Here is a 19,973-nt window from a genome sequence, read left to right on the forward strand (position 1 = left end):
GATTTACTTGTTTATTTTAAAGAGAGAGAGAGAGTGTGTGTGTGCAAGCAAGGAGGATGAGCAAAGGGGAAGGGAGAGAGAGTCCAAGCTGACTCCTCCCAACAGGGCACAGAGCCAGACACAGGGCTCCATCTCAGGACCCTGAGATCATGACCTGAGAGGAAAGAAAGAGTTGGGTGCTTAATCAACTGTGCCATTCAGGTGCCCCTCTTTAGGGACTTCTTAAAAAGTTCTGAAATAATTTATTTCCCCCAAAATTCATCTTTTTCTTTTTATCTGTTGGAGTTTTGACTCAATCTAACATAACACTGAATAACTCAGGTGCAGTTGGTTCATCTTTTACTAGATTCCTCGTGCCCTCTTCAAGGATTGTCAGACAGTTTTAAAGAACCAGCATGTTTATTTCTGTTTCACTGTAGTTCTCTCCATTCTCATCCTCAACATATTTCCAAATTGAAGCAATACATTCTTCTTGTTTCATACTTTGAAAATATGATTTTATGGCAGGCCATGATTTTAACATGTTTTCTATGGCTAGCAACAATGATAGTCATCTTTTATATATACATATATTATATATATATATGTATTTGTATATATGTGTGTATATGTATACATATATATGTATGCATGTATAAAATGTGGTTTTATTTATTTACTGACTTATTTTTTTAAGTAATCTCTATACCCACCTTGGGGCTTGAACTCACAACCCTGAGATTAAAGTCATGTGCTCTACCGACCAACCCAGCCAGGCACCCCGCCATTGACAATCATCTTGTGGGCCCATGTTTCAGGTAGCTATCTCCTTCCATTTCTATAAAGTCAAAATTTAATTAAATGCTTCTGCACATTTTGAGGAAACTGAAATGACCAACTACTTCCATTATGGAAATCTCTGTATCCCAGGTAAGAAAACCACACCTTTTTTCTTTCTTTCTTTTTTTTTTTTTCCTGGTAGTGTTGTGTATAAGGTGTTATGCAGATGAGATTGTTTCATTTTCTTTGGAAGTTTAGAGACTGAATAGAATTTGTCAAAATTAACATTTGTACTGAAAACAGATAAATGAGCCAAGTCTACTTTGTCTTTGGACAAAATAGAACACCCTTTGTTTTGTGTGTGTATGGTCTCATTTAAAATCTTAATCAACATTAGGAAGCCAATTTGAAACTCCCATTTTTCAGGTCAAATTGCCTTAGGAGCCAGAGAGGAGTTTTATATTGTTTTGAATCAGGAAATGTAACCTTATTCAGTTCCATAGAGCAGTCAAGGTACCATACATGCGTGCGCACTGGTTTATGGGACACTCCACGTTGATTCCGCAGCTGCTATTTTCAGCTGAGCATTGGTGTCTTTGAGAAGCTAAAAACTTTTGACTGATTCTGGAGTCCTTGTCTCTCTTATCCCAGATTTGGAAGATGTGGTCTCCATATGCGCTTTCACATCCTCTTCTCCAGAAGTGCCAATCCGAAATTGTTCTCTGCGTAGTGTGCAGTATGCCCTATTTCTGTTTGTTCCTTCCCTAATCCAGTTATACTGTCTTCCAATGGTCATCAACATTACAGAGTTGTTTAGCTTTCTTTTGCAGTGATGTCTGGGTCATGCTGCTGCCGCTATAACCATTCTCATCTTCACTGTCGCCACCCTTATAAAACATGGTCACTACATTGACAATGTTTAAAAAAATTCATCTTGTATGAGGCACAGCAGTTAACCTACAGGCAAAGCCAAAGATAGACTGCTGACGCTTCTGATTACAGTGCACTTAAACTGCACCCTTAACTCAGATCCCTCAGAATGATTTAACAGTGGATGACGATTATCATAAACTGCAAACCATGGTTACCAGTATCAATGGCCAGAGGGAAAAAACACCAGCAGTAACTACAGACGTCAGAGAATCTATGCTTTATCTATTTGACACTCAAAGCAGGGTGGTTGCTTTCAGGCCCTATTTTTTGGGCTGTCGTATGGATGGGTTTTGTACTTTCCCCCCAATCTTCCACACCCATCATAGATGAGGATTCTTTGTGTGTCCTGCAAGGGTTTCCCAGGATGTGGGAATTTTTGGAACCAAAACCTGGAAAGACAGGTAAATCAGGACACTTGTCACTCTTCCCTACCTGTATTGAAGTCAAACGAATTCACTTCATCTAGCTGGTATCCCCATTCCCCAACCTGATATGAGTACTGGCAAATAACTTTCATCTGCTCCCTTTTCTGAAGAAGTATAGTCCTCACAGGAGCCAGCTTGCTAGAAGGCTCCTGCTCCTACCCCCCAAGGATGGAGGGAGGCCAATAATTGACATCACTTCAAAAGACCAGCTGCTGTTACAGTGTTCAATTTAGTTTAACGGTGCAGTTTATGCCCTAGTGATTTCCCTCGGAATTATACTGAAGCTCATCTTCAGCTAAAACCATACTTCTGCTAGCTTTCCCCCTGCCCTTTGCTGCCTTTAACCCCCTATTTCTGAAAGCAGTCCCCCAATAAGTCACTTGAACAAGAATCCCCATCTTAGGCCCTGTCTAGACCTAGAACAAGATCCAAATTTATGGTTTTCCATGTTCTTAACCAGTTGTCTAAGACCATTTATTGAGATTGGTCCATTGTTTTCCCAGAAATCCATAGTTTTTACCTCTGTCATTCATATATCTACACACTCTCAGAGCTCTATACTGAGAAAAGTATGTATGTAGTCACATGATACTCAGAAAGTGAGAAGAACTAGTGAGCAAAAATGTTAGCATCAATTAGCCAGTTTTGACTTGACATGGAAAACTGGGATAAGAAATCAACTGTATTCTGTATCATGTGAATTCTGACTTTTGAAGATTTTTTTTATTTGTTTGTCAGAGAGAGTGAGAGCACAAGAATGGGGAGTGTCAGGCAAAAGGAGAAGCAGCATCCTGGCTGAGCAAGGAGCCTGATTCAGAACTCGATCCCAGGACCCTGGGATCATGATCTGAGTGAGCCAAAGGCAGATGCTTAACTGACTGAGTCACTCAGGCTGAGTTCTGACTTTTAAATGGCACTTAGCTTCTAATTGAAAATATCTGCTGCAAAATTTTATAAATGTACCATAAAAATATTGACACCATCAAACCTGCAATGTGAAAAGTTACATCATAAATATTACAGAATATATAATTTTAATAGTATATAATATAGTATATATCTATAGTATATAATTTTATAATATATTGAGAGATATATTTCTCAAATAAACATATTTATAAATTTATATGTATTTTATATCTATTAAACTAATATCTATTAGACAGAGGGAGATATATTTGAGATATATATGTATGTGTATATATATCCAAGTATTCTCGAGTTTCTACATGGACATAGGTCTGTTTTGGAGCTTTCTATTCTAGCCAGTTGGTCTGTTTGCCTATTCCTGCACCAATAACACATCATAATTACTATAGATGTATACAAGTCATGATATGTTATAGTCAAATGACCTCTACTTTGTTTTTCTTCTTTAAAATTACCTTGGCTCTTCTTGAGCCTTTAGATTTAAGATAAATTTTAAAATTGCTCCATCAATTTCTGTGAAGAAAATGTTATGGTTTTGATTGAAAGTGTATTGATAAGATTTATTTTTGGAGAATAGAGATCTTTATTATATTGAGTCTTCTTTTTGATGACAATATAGTAGAGCTCTCCATTTATTTAGGTCTTCTTTAATGCCTTTGAATAACATTTTGTGATTTTTTTAATGGAAGTTTTATACATCTTTTGTTAAACTTATTTCTAGCCCCTCTGTTTTTTTGATATTGCTATTGTAATGGTAAAAAAGTCATTATATTTATTCTCATGTATAAGGATGAAATTGACTTATTTAAAACTTCTATTTATAACCTTACAGAATGCTCTTATTCATCCTAATAATTTGTCTCCAGATTTCCTTGGATTTTCTATAGACAATCATATTTCTTGTGATTAATGACATTTTTATTTTACCACCACTAGTTATGTTTTTCATTTGTTCTTCTTTACTGTGTCGAATATGTGTCCTCATTGCGGAAGGTTAGTGGTGATAGAAAACATCTGTTGTCTCACTCCTGATTTTGTAGGGAATCATTCTAATGTTTTACCATGAAATATGATGCTTGCTCTAGGTTTTCAATATCCTTTTATGAATTGCTTATTAAGTGACTTTTCTCTGTATATTAAAGAGAGCATACTCTTTAATACACTTATATGGTGAGTTATACTAGTAGATGTTCTTAAATAATCATTGCACTTCTGAAATAAACCCAACTTGACCATGATTTACTTATTTATACAGAACTGAATTATATTTATTAATAGTTTGAGATTTGAGCTTTGTGCATCTATTTACATAAATGAATCAGTCTGTATTTTTCTTATAGACACTGGTTGTCTATTTTTGCTATCAAGTTTAAACTAGCCTTGAAAAATTCACTGGGGAATGTTCTCTCTTATTTATTAAAATTTCCCATGAAGATTTAAGATTTTATATGAAATTGGAATTATCTTTTCTTTGAAGATTTGGTAGAAGTCACTAGCAAAATCATCTTAGCCTGTTGTATTTGTTACTTGGTAGGTAAAACTTTAATTGCTAATTCAACTTTTTTTTAAAAGATTTTATTTATTTATTTGACGCACAGAGAGAGATCACAAATAAGCAGAGAGGCAGGCAGAGAGAGAGGAGGAAGCAGGCTCCCTGCTGAGCAGAGAGCCCAGTGCGGGACTCGATTCCAGGACCCTGAGATCATGACCTGAGCCGAAGACAGAGGCTTAACCCACTGAGCCACCCAGGTGCCCTGATTCAACTTATTTAATAGACATTAGAAAATTCAGGATTTCTTAGGTCCTCAGTCAATTGTGGCAGTTTGTATTTTTTTTAACAAAATCTCTATTTTTTCTAAATTTTCAACTTATTAGCACGAAATTGTTTCTAGTATTATCTATTATCTTATTACCTTTAGATCTCTAATGTATTTTAGTTGTATCCTTTTTTTATTCTTCAAATTCTTTACTTGACCTTTTGTTTTTCTTTATCAATCTTACCAAAGATTTGTCTATTTTTAAGAATCTTTACAAAGAGACAGCTATTGACTTTTTTATTTCTCTCTGTTGTATGTTTTTGTGTCTATTTCATTATTTTCTGTTTTTAACCTTTCAAATTTACTCTGACTTTCTTAAGTTGGATGCTTAGCTAATAATTTCTACCTTTATTTTTTCTTAATACAAGCTTTAAGTTTATAGATAATTTAAACACTATTTTAGCTTTATGTCACAAACTCACACACAGGCATGTGACCAACTCAGCCTTCATGTCTAAGCTCCATCCCTGCAAACAGTCACCCTTTGGCCATTCTTGATGCAGACTGTGGGATAATCCACCTCAAGAGGACAGACCCAAGAAAGGGACTCAATTTAGGCCATGGAAATAGACTTGGAGCTGTTTAGGCAAGAAATTGGGGGGTTCCAGCTACCTAGTAGGTGGTTTAGAAGTGAAGTATGCAGGCTTCAAATGGATATATTCTCTTGACCCTATAGACTACTCACTTTGTAAAGATGAGAAAACCTGGAGGAAGGCCAGAGTGGGGTCCTCTCAAACTAGAGGTTCAGGTCAGGGCCTCTTGTCCATATCCAAAGACAGTACTGTATAAGACAGGAAGCAAGCTTTTTTCAAGAGGAAGAATGCTGCCACAGAAATCAAATAAGAAAAAGAAATAAAAGTTATCCAAATTGGTAAGGAAGAAGTAAAACTTCAACTATTCACAGATGTTATGATATTATATATAGAAAACCCTAAAGACTCCACTAAACAACTATTAGAACTGATAAATGAATTCAGTAAGGTTGCAGGATACAAACTAAATACACAGAAATTCACCGAATTTCTATACACTAATAATGAAGTATCAGAAAGAGAAATCAAGAAAACAATCCCATTTGCACTTGCATCAAAAAGAGTAAAATATTGGGGCACCTGGGTGGCTCAGTGGATTGAGCCTCTGCCTTTGGCTCGGGTCATGGTCTCGGGGTCTTGGGATCGGGCCCCTCATCCGGTTCTCTGCTCAGTGGGGGCCTGCTTCCCCCTCTCCCTCTGCCTGCCTACTTGTGATCTCTCTCTCTGTCAAATAGATAAATAAAATCTTTTTTTAAAAAAAGCAAAATACCTAGGAATAAATTAAACCTAGGAGGTGAAAAACCTCCATTCTGAAAACTATAAAACGCTGATGAAAGAAATTGAAGATGACGCAAACAAATGGAAACATATTCCATGCTCGTAGATTGGAAGAACAAATATTGTTAAAATGTTCATACTCTCCAAAGCAAACTACATATTTAATGCAATCCCTATCAAAGTACCAACAGCATTTTTCACAGAACTGGAACAAATAGCCCTAAAATTTGTATGGAACAACAAAAGATCCTGAGTAGCCAAAGCGATCTTGAAAAAAAAGAGCAAAACTGGAAGTATCACAATCGCAGATTTCAAGATATACTACGAAGCTATAGTAATCAAACCAATATAGTACTGGCACAAGAAAAGACACAGATCGATGGAAGAGAGTAGAAAGCCCAGAAATAGGCCCACAATTATAAGGTCAATTGATCTTCCATAAAGGAGGCAAGAATATACAATGGGAAAAAGTCTCTTCAACAAATGGTGATGGGAAATACTGGACAGCAAAATGCAAACAAATAAAACTGGACTGCTTTCTTCTAGTATACACAAAAATAAACTCAAAATGGATTAAGGACCTAAATGTGAGACCTGAAACCTTAAAAATCCTAGAAGAAAGCATAGGCAGTAATTTCTCTGACATTTTTCTAGATATGTTTCCTCAGGTAAGGGAAACGAGGGCAAAAATAACCTATTGAGACTACATCAACATTAGATGCTTCTGAGCAGCTAAGACGGTGGCATAGTAGGAGGACCCTATGCTCTTCTTGTTCCTAGAGCACAACCAGATAACTACTTTAGAATATCTGTAAAAATGACAGAACAAATTGCACAACTAGAGGGAGAGAAGAGGCCACATCGAGGAAAGTATGAAGTGCAGGGACATGGTGTGGGAGAGAAACAAAATGAAAAGCTTCTGCATGGCAAAGGTAACAATCAACAAAACTTAAAGGCAACCTACAGAATGGGAGAAGATATTTGCAAATGACACATCTGATACCAACTCAGGATCTAAAATATATAGAGTTGCAAATATATACAACTTAACATCCAATAAAGCAAATAATCCAATTTAAAAATGGGCAGAAGGGGCGCCTGGGTGGCTCAGTGGGTTAAGCCGCTGCCTCCGGCTCAGGTCATGATCCCAGGTCCTGGGTTCGAGCCCCACATCGGGCTTTCTGCTCAGCAGGGAGCCTGCTTCCTCCTCTCTCTCTGCCTGCCTCTCTGCTTACTTGTGATTTCTCTCTGTCAAATAAATAAATAAAATTAAATTAAAAAAAATAAAAATAAAAATGGGCAGAAGTCATAAACAGACATTTTCCAAAGAAGACATACAGATGACCAACAGACACATGAAAAGATGCTCAACAGCACTTCTCTGGGAAGTGCAAATCAAAATCACAATCAGCTATCATTTGTACCTGTTAGAGTGGCTAAAATCAAAAACACAAGAAACAATTTGTACACCTAAAAGTCATATTATATGGTATGCTAACTAACTGAAATTTAAGTAAAAACTTAAAAAAAATTTTTTTAAAAACACAAGAAACAACAATTGTTAGCAAGGACTTGGAGAAAATGTACCCTCATGCAACGCAAATTGGTACAGTCACTGTGGAAAACAGTATAGAGAACAAAAAAAGATAACAGTATGAAGGTTCCTCAGAAGATTAAATATATAATTGTCAAATGATCCAGTAATTCCACTATTGTCAAAGAATACAAAAACACCAATTTGAAAAGATACATGCACGCCTATGTTCACTGCAACATTATTTACAATAGTCAAATTATGGAAGCAGCCCAGGTGTCCATTGATATAGATGAATGGATAAAGAAGATGTGGTGTATATATATACACAATGGAATATTACTCAGCCCCCCAAAATAATGAAACCTTGCCATTTGCAACAACATGAATGGAGCTAGAGAGTATAATGCTAAGTGAAAGTCAGTAGGAGAAAGACAAACACCATGATTTCACCTATATGTGGAATTTAAAAAACAAAACAAAAAACCGATAGAAACCAAGAAACAGACTATATCACTATACAGAATAAACATGGTTACCAGAGGGGAGGTAGGTGGGGTGGGGAAATAGGTGAAAGGGATTAAAAAAAAAAAAAAAAAAGGAGGAAGAACACTGGTTACAGTAAGATAAGGCAGAAGAAGTATTCTGTGCAAAGAGAAGAGGGTCAGGAAATTTGGGGAATATAGAGAAATATGGGTTTCAGAATAGGCAAGAAATACCTGGTGAGATTTGCTGGCCTCTATATTGTAGAACTTTGATGTAAAATTTGGGCAAAGTCACAGAGGATTCAGCCTTTATAAGTACTATTCTCTGCATCTCTCATTCACATAACTCTTATAAATACTTTAGGTCTCAGCTAGAGTTTCACTTTCTCTTCTTCCTCCCAACCCTTGATTAATTTATCCCTTCCCTCTTAAATTTTTCCAAAGAATCTGTACTTTCTCTTTTGTTATACTCAATCACATAGCTGTCTTTCTGATGATTCAGGCTGAAAGCTTTCTGAAGACATTTGTCTTGTCCTGCATCATATCCCCAGCATCCAGAAAGTGACTGAAACTCATCTAGTGATCAAGAAATATTTGATGAATTAATAAGTTGGCCTTGGGGCACCTGGGTGGCTCAGTTGGTTGAGCGTCCGACTTGATTCCAGCTCAGGTCTTGATCTCCAGGTCCTGGGACTGAGCCCCACGTCAGGCTCCGTACTCAGCGAGGAAAACACTTGAGATTTTTTCCCTCTGCCCACTCCCTCGCACTCATACACACACACTCTCTCTCTCAACAATAAATATATCTTAAAAAATAAATAATTTGGCCTCATGATGCTTGAGTGGTTTTGCCTGATATGGTCGAATCCAAATAGGGTATCAGTAGAATATCAGCCTTTTGCTGTCCTTCCACTTGGAATAATGTCATTTTACGCAGAAATTTTCAAAGCCAGTTACTCAGACAAAGGTTGTATATTTTAATATCTAAAACGCTATATAAGATTTTCTGGAAAATCTAAAATCACCCAAGTGTTACACTATCATTTGAAAAGACTTGGATTATATACTAGAAATTCCCCTTCATCATATGTAAGACATTTTTGCTGTTACCTATAGTAAAACAGATGAAAGGACAATTTGAAGGAGAGCGAACAGACCTGAGAGTGTTTGGGTTGGGATCTACCCACCCCAATCCCAAGAGGTAAAGACAAAGATGAAAGAACCAAGATGCTAGTTTGTGCTGGGTCTCTTCAATAACCCAATTGGTCCATACGGACAACCCATCTGACCTATTCAAACCACTCTGTGACTCACTACTGGTCATTATTTGGAGAGTTCCTCCAAAGCAAGCACATGGCACTTGTTTAAATGATGTGGAATTTAGTCAACAGAGCTACCCCTTGAGAATCTTGCTCTAGGCTGCTGTGAAGACAGCATCCTTGGTCTTGACGAGTAATACCGTGGCTGTACACGATCCTGGCTGCAAGTCCACAAATACTGGGGCATAGCCTGAGTGTTACTAAAGATAACAAAGGTTTCGGGGCTGGAGACATTGTCAACCACACTGTCATGGCAGTCTGTGTTCCCAGGACTCAATGGTGGGGGAGTGATCTGTAACTGATGACCCTGACAGAAGGAGCCTGTGAGTACTTCAGCTTCAAACACGTATATCAGTTCGTCTGTGGCCGATGTTTCCTTGACCCGGTATGCTAGGTTTTTCAGGTTCTTGGTGAAGTATATACCAACTCCATATTTTGGGTCTGAGAAGAGAAAAAAAGTTAAAAGATTATTAGGATCTGATGAATCGTATTGCCTATGTGGGTACTACTATGTAATCTCTCTCTAGTCCTCTAAATAATCACCACCTCCTGGTCTCAAGTCCCTGTCTGCAGCAAAGACACCTAAAGTTGTCCTACTGAGACAAATTATCATTGATATCATCAGCCTAATAACAGCTTACATTTATATACCTACTTCCTTTTTTATTTCCCTTCCTCCCTATTTTTTTCTTTATATTTACTTCGGATTTAACCGAATATTGTTGCAGACTCACGAGCAGCACTGAACAACAAAAGTTCAATGTAAGTAGATATGTAATTTTAAATTTTCTAGTAGCCACATAAAAAAGTAAAAAGGAACAGGTAAAATTAATTTAGTAATTTTTATTTAATCTGTGTTATCCAATATGTTACCATTTCAACTTGTAATCAATATAAAAAATTATTAAGGAGATATTTTACATTCTTTCCTTGGGTAGTGGTCTTTAGAATCAGTGTATATTTTGCATTTACAGTCCATCTCAATTCAGATTAACCACGTTTTAGGTGCTCAATAGCCACATGTGGCCAATGGCTACCAGTTGGACAATTCAGCTCTCGGGCTTCTAGAATAACTAAGACATGATCCCTGTTCTCAAAAATTCACAAAGGGAAATCCCCACATGTAAACAGGTAAAGTACAGCACAGTTTTATGTGGCGAGAAAATATTTTGAGATAAATATCAAAGATTTCTTTCCTGGAATTTTCATCTTGCTCTTGGTTTCTCTACCCATTGAGTTCTTGCTACTCATTATATTGGGGCAAAAAAGATAAAGCTTATAACAAAGTCAACTGAATACACACACACACACACACACATTCAATTATATAATTTTTTTAAAACTTTATTTTAGAGAGTACAATAGAGGGAGGAGCAGAGGAAGAGGGAGAGAGAGGCAGAGAAGGAGACTCCCTGCTGAGCACAGAACCCAGGATCATGGTGGGGGAGGGCTCGATCCCAGGATCCTAAGCTTGTCAGATGAGCCAAAACGAAGAGTCAGAGACTCAACTGACTGAGCCACCCAGGCACCCCAGATATCATATATAATTATTTTTAATCATAGCATAGATTTTCGTCTTGAAAGTCTTTCTGGGAGAGGAAAAGGGTTTTCTGAACCAGAAATCTAAAAAACTAAAGGATTCAGAGCGTGGAGTTTATGCCATATGTAACAGAGGAGAGAAGGATAAAAGATATTCTTAGAATAGTTTTCTCACTTCAAAATAAGTAAAACTTCTTCCTTCCACCTGGTGGAAAGATAAGAATCAGAGAGGACATGACTAGAACTGTTGGGGATTCTGAGAAGGGACTCACTTGACTGCCCCACTCCCTCAAGAGAGCCTTAGGAGTCAAGATAGGGCAGAACAACAAGAATCTCAGAAAAACAGGGAGTAGGGGACTTCCAGAGTAGAAGGAACCATTGCCTGCTTCTACTGGGTGCAGCCCCCTCAGCCAGCCAGGCTGCTAAATGGAAAGCAGCGATGGCCAGGGAAGATGTCCACAACACGTAAGGACTGCCACACAAGACCTTGCATTTCAGCTTGGAGGATGTGCACACTCAAACATTTCCCGCTTTGCAGGAGGGGCACAGACAATGGCCTAGAAAGGAACTCCCTTGATATGAAAACCGGAGTGCCCTGTGAAGACATTGAGAACAAAGGGCACCATAAATTTAAACATAGGAGGGCGCTAATGACCAAACCCCAGGGTGGTTTTTCTAGCAGAGAACATCAGGAGACAGAGAACAGACAGATGCAGAACCAGACCATTCTCTCCACAATGCCTGTCCTATCCTCTAAAGCACTCTTAGAAGAGAAGAAGGAAAAAAAAAAAAAAAAAAAACTTGCAGGAACTGAGTTTAAACCCCCAAAGGACTGAGAAAACTGAAAATGACTGATTTCATCTTGAGCTGTCAAGATGGGATTTTTCCACATCTGTGGACATAGGGGCAGGAAAGATAGGTAAAATTCCATTTTAGAGCTAATAAGGAAGATAGGCTCCATAGCTGAGTTGCGTGGAACTATAGATTTTTGTACCTGTTGGAGTTACAGATGCGGTAACAAGGGAATGTAGGACATGTGGGAGCAGAAAGCGACTCCCTGGGTGCTGGCGTGAGGGAACGTGTCAACCAGGAGATGCCATTTCAGCTGTGTCTGGAAAAAGGAATAGGACTTTGCAAGGCTAAAAAAGGGTGAGGGGGGAAGGCATTCCACATGCAAAGGCATAGAGGCATGAAATATCCAGCACATTTAGGAAACTCTAAGCAGTTCCTGGCTGACATGTGGATGAACACAGTGAGTGATGAGGGGGGAAATGATGGGGGAGCAGGGGAGCCTAGGTCCTTACATGCTCTGCCAATGGGGTTGGAGTTTTACCTCGCAGGCAGCTAGGTAGGTAGATATTAAACAGGCATGTATGTTTTTAGCACGACAATTCTGAAAGCAGAGAAAAGGATAGGTTGGATAGGGTTGTGGTTTTGAGGCAAGAAAGGACCTGGTCATCTTCTGGGCCCAGGGGAAGAAGAACAAAGGCAACAGGAATAGAGAGGTGAGGCTGGGCTGAGAATGTTTCAAGAGGGAACCAGCAGGGCTGTGTGACTGCCTGAACCTAGAGTAAGAGGAAGGAGGAATGGAAGAAGATAACGTTTCCAGCTAGGAGACCTCATATATAGATGGTGATGGTATTAGCCAGGATAGGGGGTATGGCGGCAGGAGGGTAAGGAAAAAGCTATTTCTTAGGGAAAAGTATGGCCAAGGAAAAAGTTCAGTCCAAGGTGCTTATGGAACATCTAGGCAGAAATATTCAAAAGATGGTTGGAGATATGGACTTGCAGGTCAGGAGAGAAGAAGGGGCTTCAAGTTACAAATCTGTAAGTCATCAGAGGTAGGAGTTGAAGCTATAGGTATAGGTGCAATCACCCAGGGGGACATCGTAGGGTTGGGGAAAAAAAAAAAAAAAAAAAAGCTTCCTTTAGAACTCCAGAAAACACCCAACAGATGGACTCACTAGATTATAAATTATAAGGGCAGGAACTCTGTGTTGTGTGTACTGTTGTATTCCTCCCACCGAGCACAGGGCCTGACTTACAGAATGTGCTCAAGAATGAATGAATGAATGAATGAACCCAATAAAACACATTGCAAGCATGGAGGCTCCTTCTTGCTACATTTGGGCAAATTCTGCAAGCAAGAGATGAAATCAGAACTGGCTGGAATGTAAGCCAAGATAGAAAAAATATATATAAAGCTTCATTCATAGAAGCCCACTTTGCCTATAGTTAGCCGTCTAAATTGACCGAGAATCCCATAATTGGGAAACTTGCAGGGTTAAAAAAGAAATAAATAAATAAAGCCAAGAACCTTTGTATTCCAAATGAAAACTAGGTTAAAAAAGAAGAGTTGCAAAATAACTTCAGCGGTGATAAAATGTCTCCTGGGTTTCTCAAGCACCTTTGGTTACGCACGCTCACCAGTCATGTTGGCTCAAGTCCCATTATGGACAGTATCTCCCCAGTGAATCTATTATCTGAATCGCCTCAGGTAGCGGCTTTAAGCTAAGAGCTAGGGATGTGGACAGAGCACTGAGGCCAGTAGGTAAAAGACCAGAATCTTGAGGCTTAAAGACTAGATGGAGACAAGACCTTTGGCTGGGCTTTGAAGACACAAACTTGACCAGCAGTAAACAGGCTTCATGCCTGCTAAGGTTTTAAAGGAACTGTATTGCTGAAGAAAACTGTAAGCCTGGCTGTCAGTAGCCTGAGAGCATTCTAGTCCCTGAGGCAATCCACGGACCCCTGATAAGCCACAGGCCCCAGTGGGTCCAGAAATGACCAAAGATGGCAACGTATAGGGAAGATTCTTCCCAGAGTGCCAAACAAGGGTGTTAGTCCACTCCCAGAATACTGTCTTCACTATCCCTGTCCGGCGACATGGGGTTAGTGGTATGGACCATGACTTTCCTTCTCCCCTATAGAAATGGGAGTGTTTTTGGTTTTGTTTTTAAAGCGCTTATTTATTTTTTGACAGAGCGAGAGAGTACAAGCAGGGGGAGTGGTAGGCAGAAGGGGAGGAAGAAGCATGTGAAGCTTCCTCCCAGGACTCTGGGATCATGACCTGAGCAGAAGGTAGACACAACCCTCTGAGCCACATAGGCATCCCTAGAAATGGGAGTTTTTTATTGCAGTTTTCCTGCTCTTCCTATCATTATATAATGACTGGGTTAGGGCAATTACCTTGCTTTTAAGCTTTAAAAGAGGACTTTCTGGACTCGAGGCTGATGAGATAGGATGAGACTTTGGGGCTGTCTTCCTTGGGAGGTGATGTGTGTGCCTTTTAGGAAGAAAGATGCGTGCAGATGTCAGGCAATTTGCAGCATCTGCCACAGGACTGAAAAGAAGGCACTACTGGATTTGATAAATAGGAGGACAGTGATGGTCTTAGTGAGAGTAGTTTATGTAGGGATGGGAGCAGGGAGTGCAGAGAAGAAGCCAGTTACGACGGGTTTGGGAGCAAACAGAAGTTGTGAATTTTTAAGACTTTAACCAATATCACTCTTCTGGCTACACTCAAAGACTTCTTTTCTTGGTAGGGATCCATTTAAAAATTTTTTACCCCCAGGAACTTTCCATGTTCAGTTTTTACTCCAGGTATTGTTTCTCTCTGGGGGCAAAGAGATGATTTCCAGACCTGTTGCTTTCTAGAAATCAAGACCTGGAGTTGGCTTCACAGCAAGGATCATGCTACATATTTTGAAAGGTAAAAATCAAGAACAGAATCAATGGATCAGGCAAAATCAAGCTGTATGGCTAGTATCCTCCATGATTATTACTAAACTTCTTTGCCTCCTTTGGAGAGATCTAGAGGGGGCAATACAGCAATTAAGTGTGCAGTATTGTTGTACAACTGAAAAGAGATATGGAAGCTACACACAGTAGAACTCCCATAGCTGAAAAGGATCTTAAAGGATTGTTTACTTCACCTGCCAGATGCTATCTAATTCATTCACTAGCAGGCTACAGGAAATGAAGAAGATGGAAGAGAAAAGAGCAACTTTATTAAGCTCAGGAAAATGCCCTTTTAATTAAGGGATGAGGTTTGGTAGTGTCGATAATTATTTTGTGGAGCTAAGAAAAAAAAAAAAGCTTCAGGGTGCTTTTGGTAGATAAGACACATAACCACAGAAAAGAGAAAAACAGTGAACTGTACATCTTACCGCAAAAGCTTTCATCAGCATTAAACCCATCAGCAACAAAACAAGAAGGACAAACAAAAATTATGACCCTTTCCAAATGACTCAATCACTATATCCCAGTTGCCAGAGTTCCCCTCACCAAAGCAACAAATACCACAAATGGTGAGTCATCTGCTGGGGTCTGCTCACCACTCCCCACATACAGAGACCCGGAAGATGAGGAGCTGACACCTACCGCAGGGCACCGAGTACATTCTTTGAAAGCCAACTCTGCATACATCTTCGCAGAACTGGAAAGGAATTTGCTGAAACAGCCTGTGGCTCACAGGCTTCCCCTGTGTCCTCTCTCCCATCATTTTCTTCTTTTTTTGGAAGACAGCCATGAGAACCTCATTGTCTATTTTCTCCACCTATGACCCAAGGATATGAAAAACTGAAAAAAAACTGGGAAAAAAAGTGAGAAGCGCAATGTATGTTGCTTGATACTCTGCTTCAAAGAGAAAGGCGTGTGTATTACTAGGCATGCAACTTGCTTTTCATATAAAGTGTTTTAAGAGTCCTCCTGGCTCCCACCCCTCTCCTACTTTGACTTCTGGCTCTTCAAAATTCCCTGTCCCTTCTTTGATAAATCCATGTAATAAAAATTCACTGAGTGAATCCCTATGTGCCAGACACTGGTAACAAAAGGGTCAACAGTGTAGATAGTCTTTGCCTTCTTAAAAGTTCATGGTTTAACAAGAGGTAAAAAGTAGGTGAACAATTATAATACAGTGTAATAAATGCTATTCTATTTTTTTTTTTTCATACTGCTTCGAGACAGGCAGACAAGTTTATCCCTGAGGCTTGATGGGTTCTTCTGTACCTCCTGCCATCATTCCTATCTCCTGATTCCAACTATATACTTTGTGTCTGCCCACCCCTGCCTGACTTTCAGTCTTAATCCTCCAGGTCCAGGTCAATGAGCAGCTGGCCTAGAGTCCTCAGCAGCTGAGTTTTTCTCTCAGTTACAGAACCAAATGATAGCAAGATGAGTAGAATCCTTCCCTCAATTAAGTATACCTTTATAACCTGCAAACCACAGCTCTCAAACTGTTTCTTCTGAGCCTGAATTTCCTCCGTTGAAAGCTTTAGGCATTTCAGAAATGTATTCTTTTTCATTTCATCCTGGTTTGGGGGTTGCCAATTAGTCCACTGCCCTAAAAATGAATAACATAAAACTTTGTCTCAATGCTCTGTGAGAGGAAAAAGATTTATAAAGAAATTTAATAAATTAAAGAAATTTAAAGAAATGGATTAGCCAGTTTAAATTGTATGCCGTATATGTTTAGGACATGAAAGGAGAGTACAGTATAACAAGAAGGCATGGGATAGAAGAGCGGGTTAATAAATTTGTCTTCACGTGATTTAGATCACGAGAAAAAAGAGCATTAGTATATACTTCCCCCATCGATGTAAGATAATGTATAAGTATGTTGCTAATAGGAAATGCTTATATTTCTGGCCAGGATGCTCATCAACAAAAATACACAGGCATAATAAAACATTAAGGAATGATGAAAAATAGTATGACATTTATATAAAACTTAAAGATTTTCAAGAAGATTTCATATCTCAACTTCATTTGACTATTACAACACTGCCACTGAAATAACTAACACACCTTGACAAAAAAACAAAATTAAAACTCGGAGAAGGGGCACCTGGGTGGCTCAGTGGGTTAAAGCCTCTGCCTTTGGCTTAGGTCATCATCCCAGGGTCCTGGGATCGAGCCCCGAATCAGGCTCTCTGCTCAGCAGGGAGCCTGCTCCCCACCCCCACCCCGCCTCTCTCTCTCTGCTTGCCTCTCTGCCTACTTGTGATCTCTCTCTGTCAAATAAATAAATAAAATCTTAAAAAAAAAAAACCTCGGAGAAGTTAAGTGACTTGGCTGATATCACACAGCTAATATAAACCTGGCTTTCACCAGCGCTCTCTGCAAGTGGAAAGGCAGAATATTTGGTACATACATCACTCACATGCACCCAACCACAAAAAGCAAACTTTGGAGGTTAAGAGTTCATGTTCTGTCTTTCCTCCCTTCCTTCCTTTCTTCCTTCCTTTGTTCCTTCTTCCATAACTTTCCTACCTTCCTTTTTAAATTCAAGGGACAACCTGTTATTGCCTACCAACTGCTTGTTGGAATAAATATACACACATGTGAACAAACAGAAAACCCCAAAAAGACTTATTTTCTTTCAGTTTATTTTCTTTTTTTTTTTTTTTAAGATTTTATTTATTTGGGGGAGAGAGAACATGCTCACATGAGCAGGGCGGAAGGGCTGAGGGATACTGATGCAGCACTGGATAAACCTACAGAGCCACCCAGACACCTCTCAGTTTATTTTCAGTTTGACTTAAACTCAAGTAAACAAAAATGACATAATCCCCAGCACATTATTTAATTGAACGTGCTCAATCTAACCACAGAAAACAGATGATAAATCCAAAGAAATTCACTAGAGGGGCCAAGCTGTAAATCTGGAAAGCAGGGGGAACAAAATTCCATAACAGAGAAATTTCAGAGGCAGGAAATTTCAAAGGAGGAGATTATAAATTAAATCTCAAGAGCAACAGCCGACATATATAAGGTATAGTAATAGAGTTCAGCTCACTTGAGTTCAGCAACCATTCGCTGAGCTCCTATTACCTGCTGGCACTGGGTTGGGCACCTGGGTTGAGCACTGCAGACTCAAAGATCCACAAACTCCTGCTGTCAGAAGTGCTCCCCAGGAAGGATTACAGTAGCAGCATGGAAGAGGAAACTCCTAACTTCCATATTTAAATTTTATTGCCCTGATGGATAGCTGACATTCCTTGTTGTAATAACTCACTGAAAATGTATCTGTTTTACAAAAGACCTCAACATGAGGCACAAATCTATCAAAATCCTAAAGGAGAGCATAGGCAGTAAGCTCTTCGACATCGGCCACAGCAACTTCTTTCAAGATGTGTCTCCAAAGGCAAAAGAAACAAAAGCAAAAATGAACTTTTGGGACTTCATCAAGATCAAAAGCTTCTGCACAGCAAAAGAAACAGTCAATAAAACCAAGAGGCAACCCACAGAATGGGAGAAGATATTCGCAAATGACACTACAGACAAAGGGCTGATATCCAAGATCTATAAAGAACCCAAACTCAACACTCACAAAACAGATAATCACATCAAAAAATGGGCAGAAGACATGAACAGACACTTCTCCAAAGAAGACATACAAATGGCTAACAGACACATGAAAATATGTTCATCACCACTAGCCATCAGGCAAATTCAAATCAAAACCACATTGAGATACCACCTCACACCAGTTAGAATGGCCAAAATTAACAAGACAAGAAACAACAAGTGTTGGAGAGGATGTGGAGAAAGTGGAACCCTCTTACACTGTTGGTGGGAATGTAAGTTGGTCCAGCTACTTTGGAAAACAGTGTGGAGATTCCTTAAGGAATTAAAAATAGAGCTACCCTATGACCCTGCAGTTGTACTACTGGGTATTTACCCCAAAGATACAGATGTAGTGAAAAGAAGGGCCATCTGTACCCCAATATTCACAGCAGCAATGGCCACAGTCGCCAAACTGTGGAAAGGGACAATACGCCCTACAACAGATGAATGGATTAAGAAGATATGGTCCATATATACTATGGAATATTATGCCTCCATCAGAAAGGATGAATACCCAACTTTTGTATCAACATGGACGGGACTGGAGGAGATTATGCTGAGTGAAATAAGTCAAACAGAGAAAGTCAATTATCATATGGTTTCACTTACTTGTGGAGCATAAGGAATAACACATTGGGAGAAGGAAAGGAAAAGTGATTTGGGGGAAATCAGAGTGGGAGACGAACCATGAGAGACTGGACTCTGAGAAACAAACTGAGGGTTTTGGAGGGGAGAAGGGTGGGAAGTTGGGTGAGCCTGGTGCTGGGTATTAAGGAGGGCACGTATTACATGGAGCATGGGGTGTGATGCATAAACAATGAATCTTGGAACACTGAAAAAATAAAATTAATTTTTAAAAAAAGAAGAAAAAAGAAAATGTATCAATTTTGTTAACTAAGGTCCCAATCTGGTTGAGAGAGAGTAAGCGTATAGGAGTCTCTGAAACACAGCTGTGGAATTATATGCTTAGTCATCGACTATCAACAGTGCCATCTTGCACCAGAACCAGGTACTTAACAGGACTAACTGTCAATAGCTGGGAGAATAGGTCAACCCTATGAATGCAGTTAGTTTAAAGCAATGCCACAAGATTTACAGAACAGTGTTTCTTTGCCTCTTGTTCTCTTGGGAAGTGTATCCTTGTGTCAGTTTAAATATCCATAGTCATTACCTTTCAAAAGCTAAGTAGAAATCATAATCTTTGGTCTCATTCTTGTGTATTACTTTTGAATACTATTTCTTTATGTTCAATGTTTTTAATTTTTTAAAAATGTTTTTTATTTATTTGAGAGAGAGAATGTGTGTGTGTGTGTGTGTGTGTGAGAGAGAGAGAGTCCATTTTTTTAAAGGTTTTATTTATTTATTTGACAGAGAGAGATCACAAGTAGGCAGAGGCAGGCAGAGAGAGAGGAGGAAGCAGGCTCCCTGCTGAGCAGAGAGCCCGATGTAGGACTAGATCCCAGGACCCTGAGATCATGACCTGAGCCGAAGGCAGAGGCTTTAACCCACTGAGCCACCCAGGCGCCCTGTCCATTTTTTTTACTGTTTTGTTTTTTTTTTTTTGTCACCCAG

At 39.2% G+C, this 19,973-nt stretch overlaps 1 protein-coding gene across 2 annotated transcripts in view; it reads right to left on the reverse strand.

Annotated features, from left to right (window-relative positions):
- Positions 1–9,150: 9,150 nt before the first annotated feature.
- LOC111155027 (poly(ADP-ribose) polymerase family member 9) overlaps positions 9,151–19,973 on the reverse strand; it is a 30,772-nt gene continuing 19,949 nt past the window's right edge. For both annotated transcript variants that reach the window (XM_022515041.1, XM_022515042.1), the window contains 3 exons: positions 16,259–16,395; positions 15,435–15,609; positions 9,151–9,953 (listed from right to left, as the gene is read on the reverse strand). In XM_022515041.1, the coding sequence (XP_022370749.1) occupies positions 9,574–9,953; positions 15,435–15,609; positions 16,259–16,395 (692 nt within the window). In that variant the 3' untranslated portion in view covers positions 9,151–9,573. The remainder of the gene's footprint in view (positions 9,954–15,434; positions 15,610–16,258; positions 16,396–19,973) is intronic.

This window comes from Enhydra lutris, unplaced genomic scaffold (genome assembly GCF_002288905.1).
Source record: "Enhydra lutris kenyoni isolate GAN:26980312 unplaced genomic scaffold, ASM228890v2 scaffoldscaffold39, whole genome shotgun sequence".
Classification (NCBI taxonomy): Eukaryota; Metazoa; Chordata; class Mammalia; order Carnivora; family Mustelidae; genus Enhydra; species Enhydra lutris.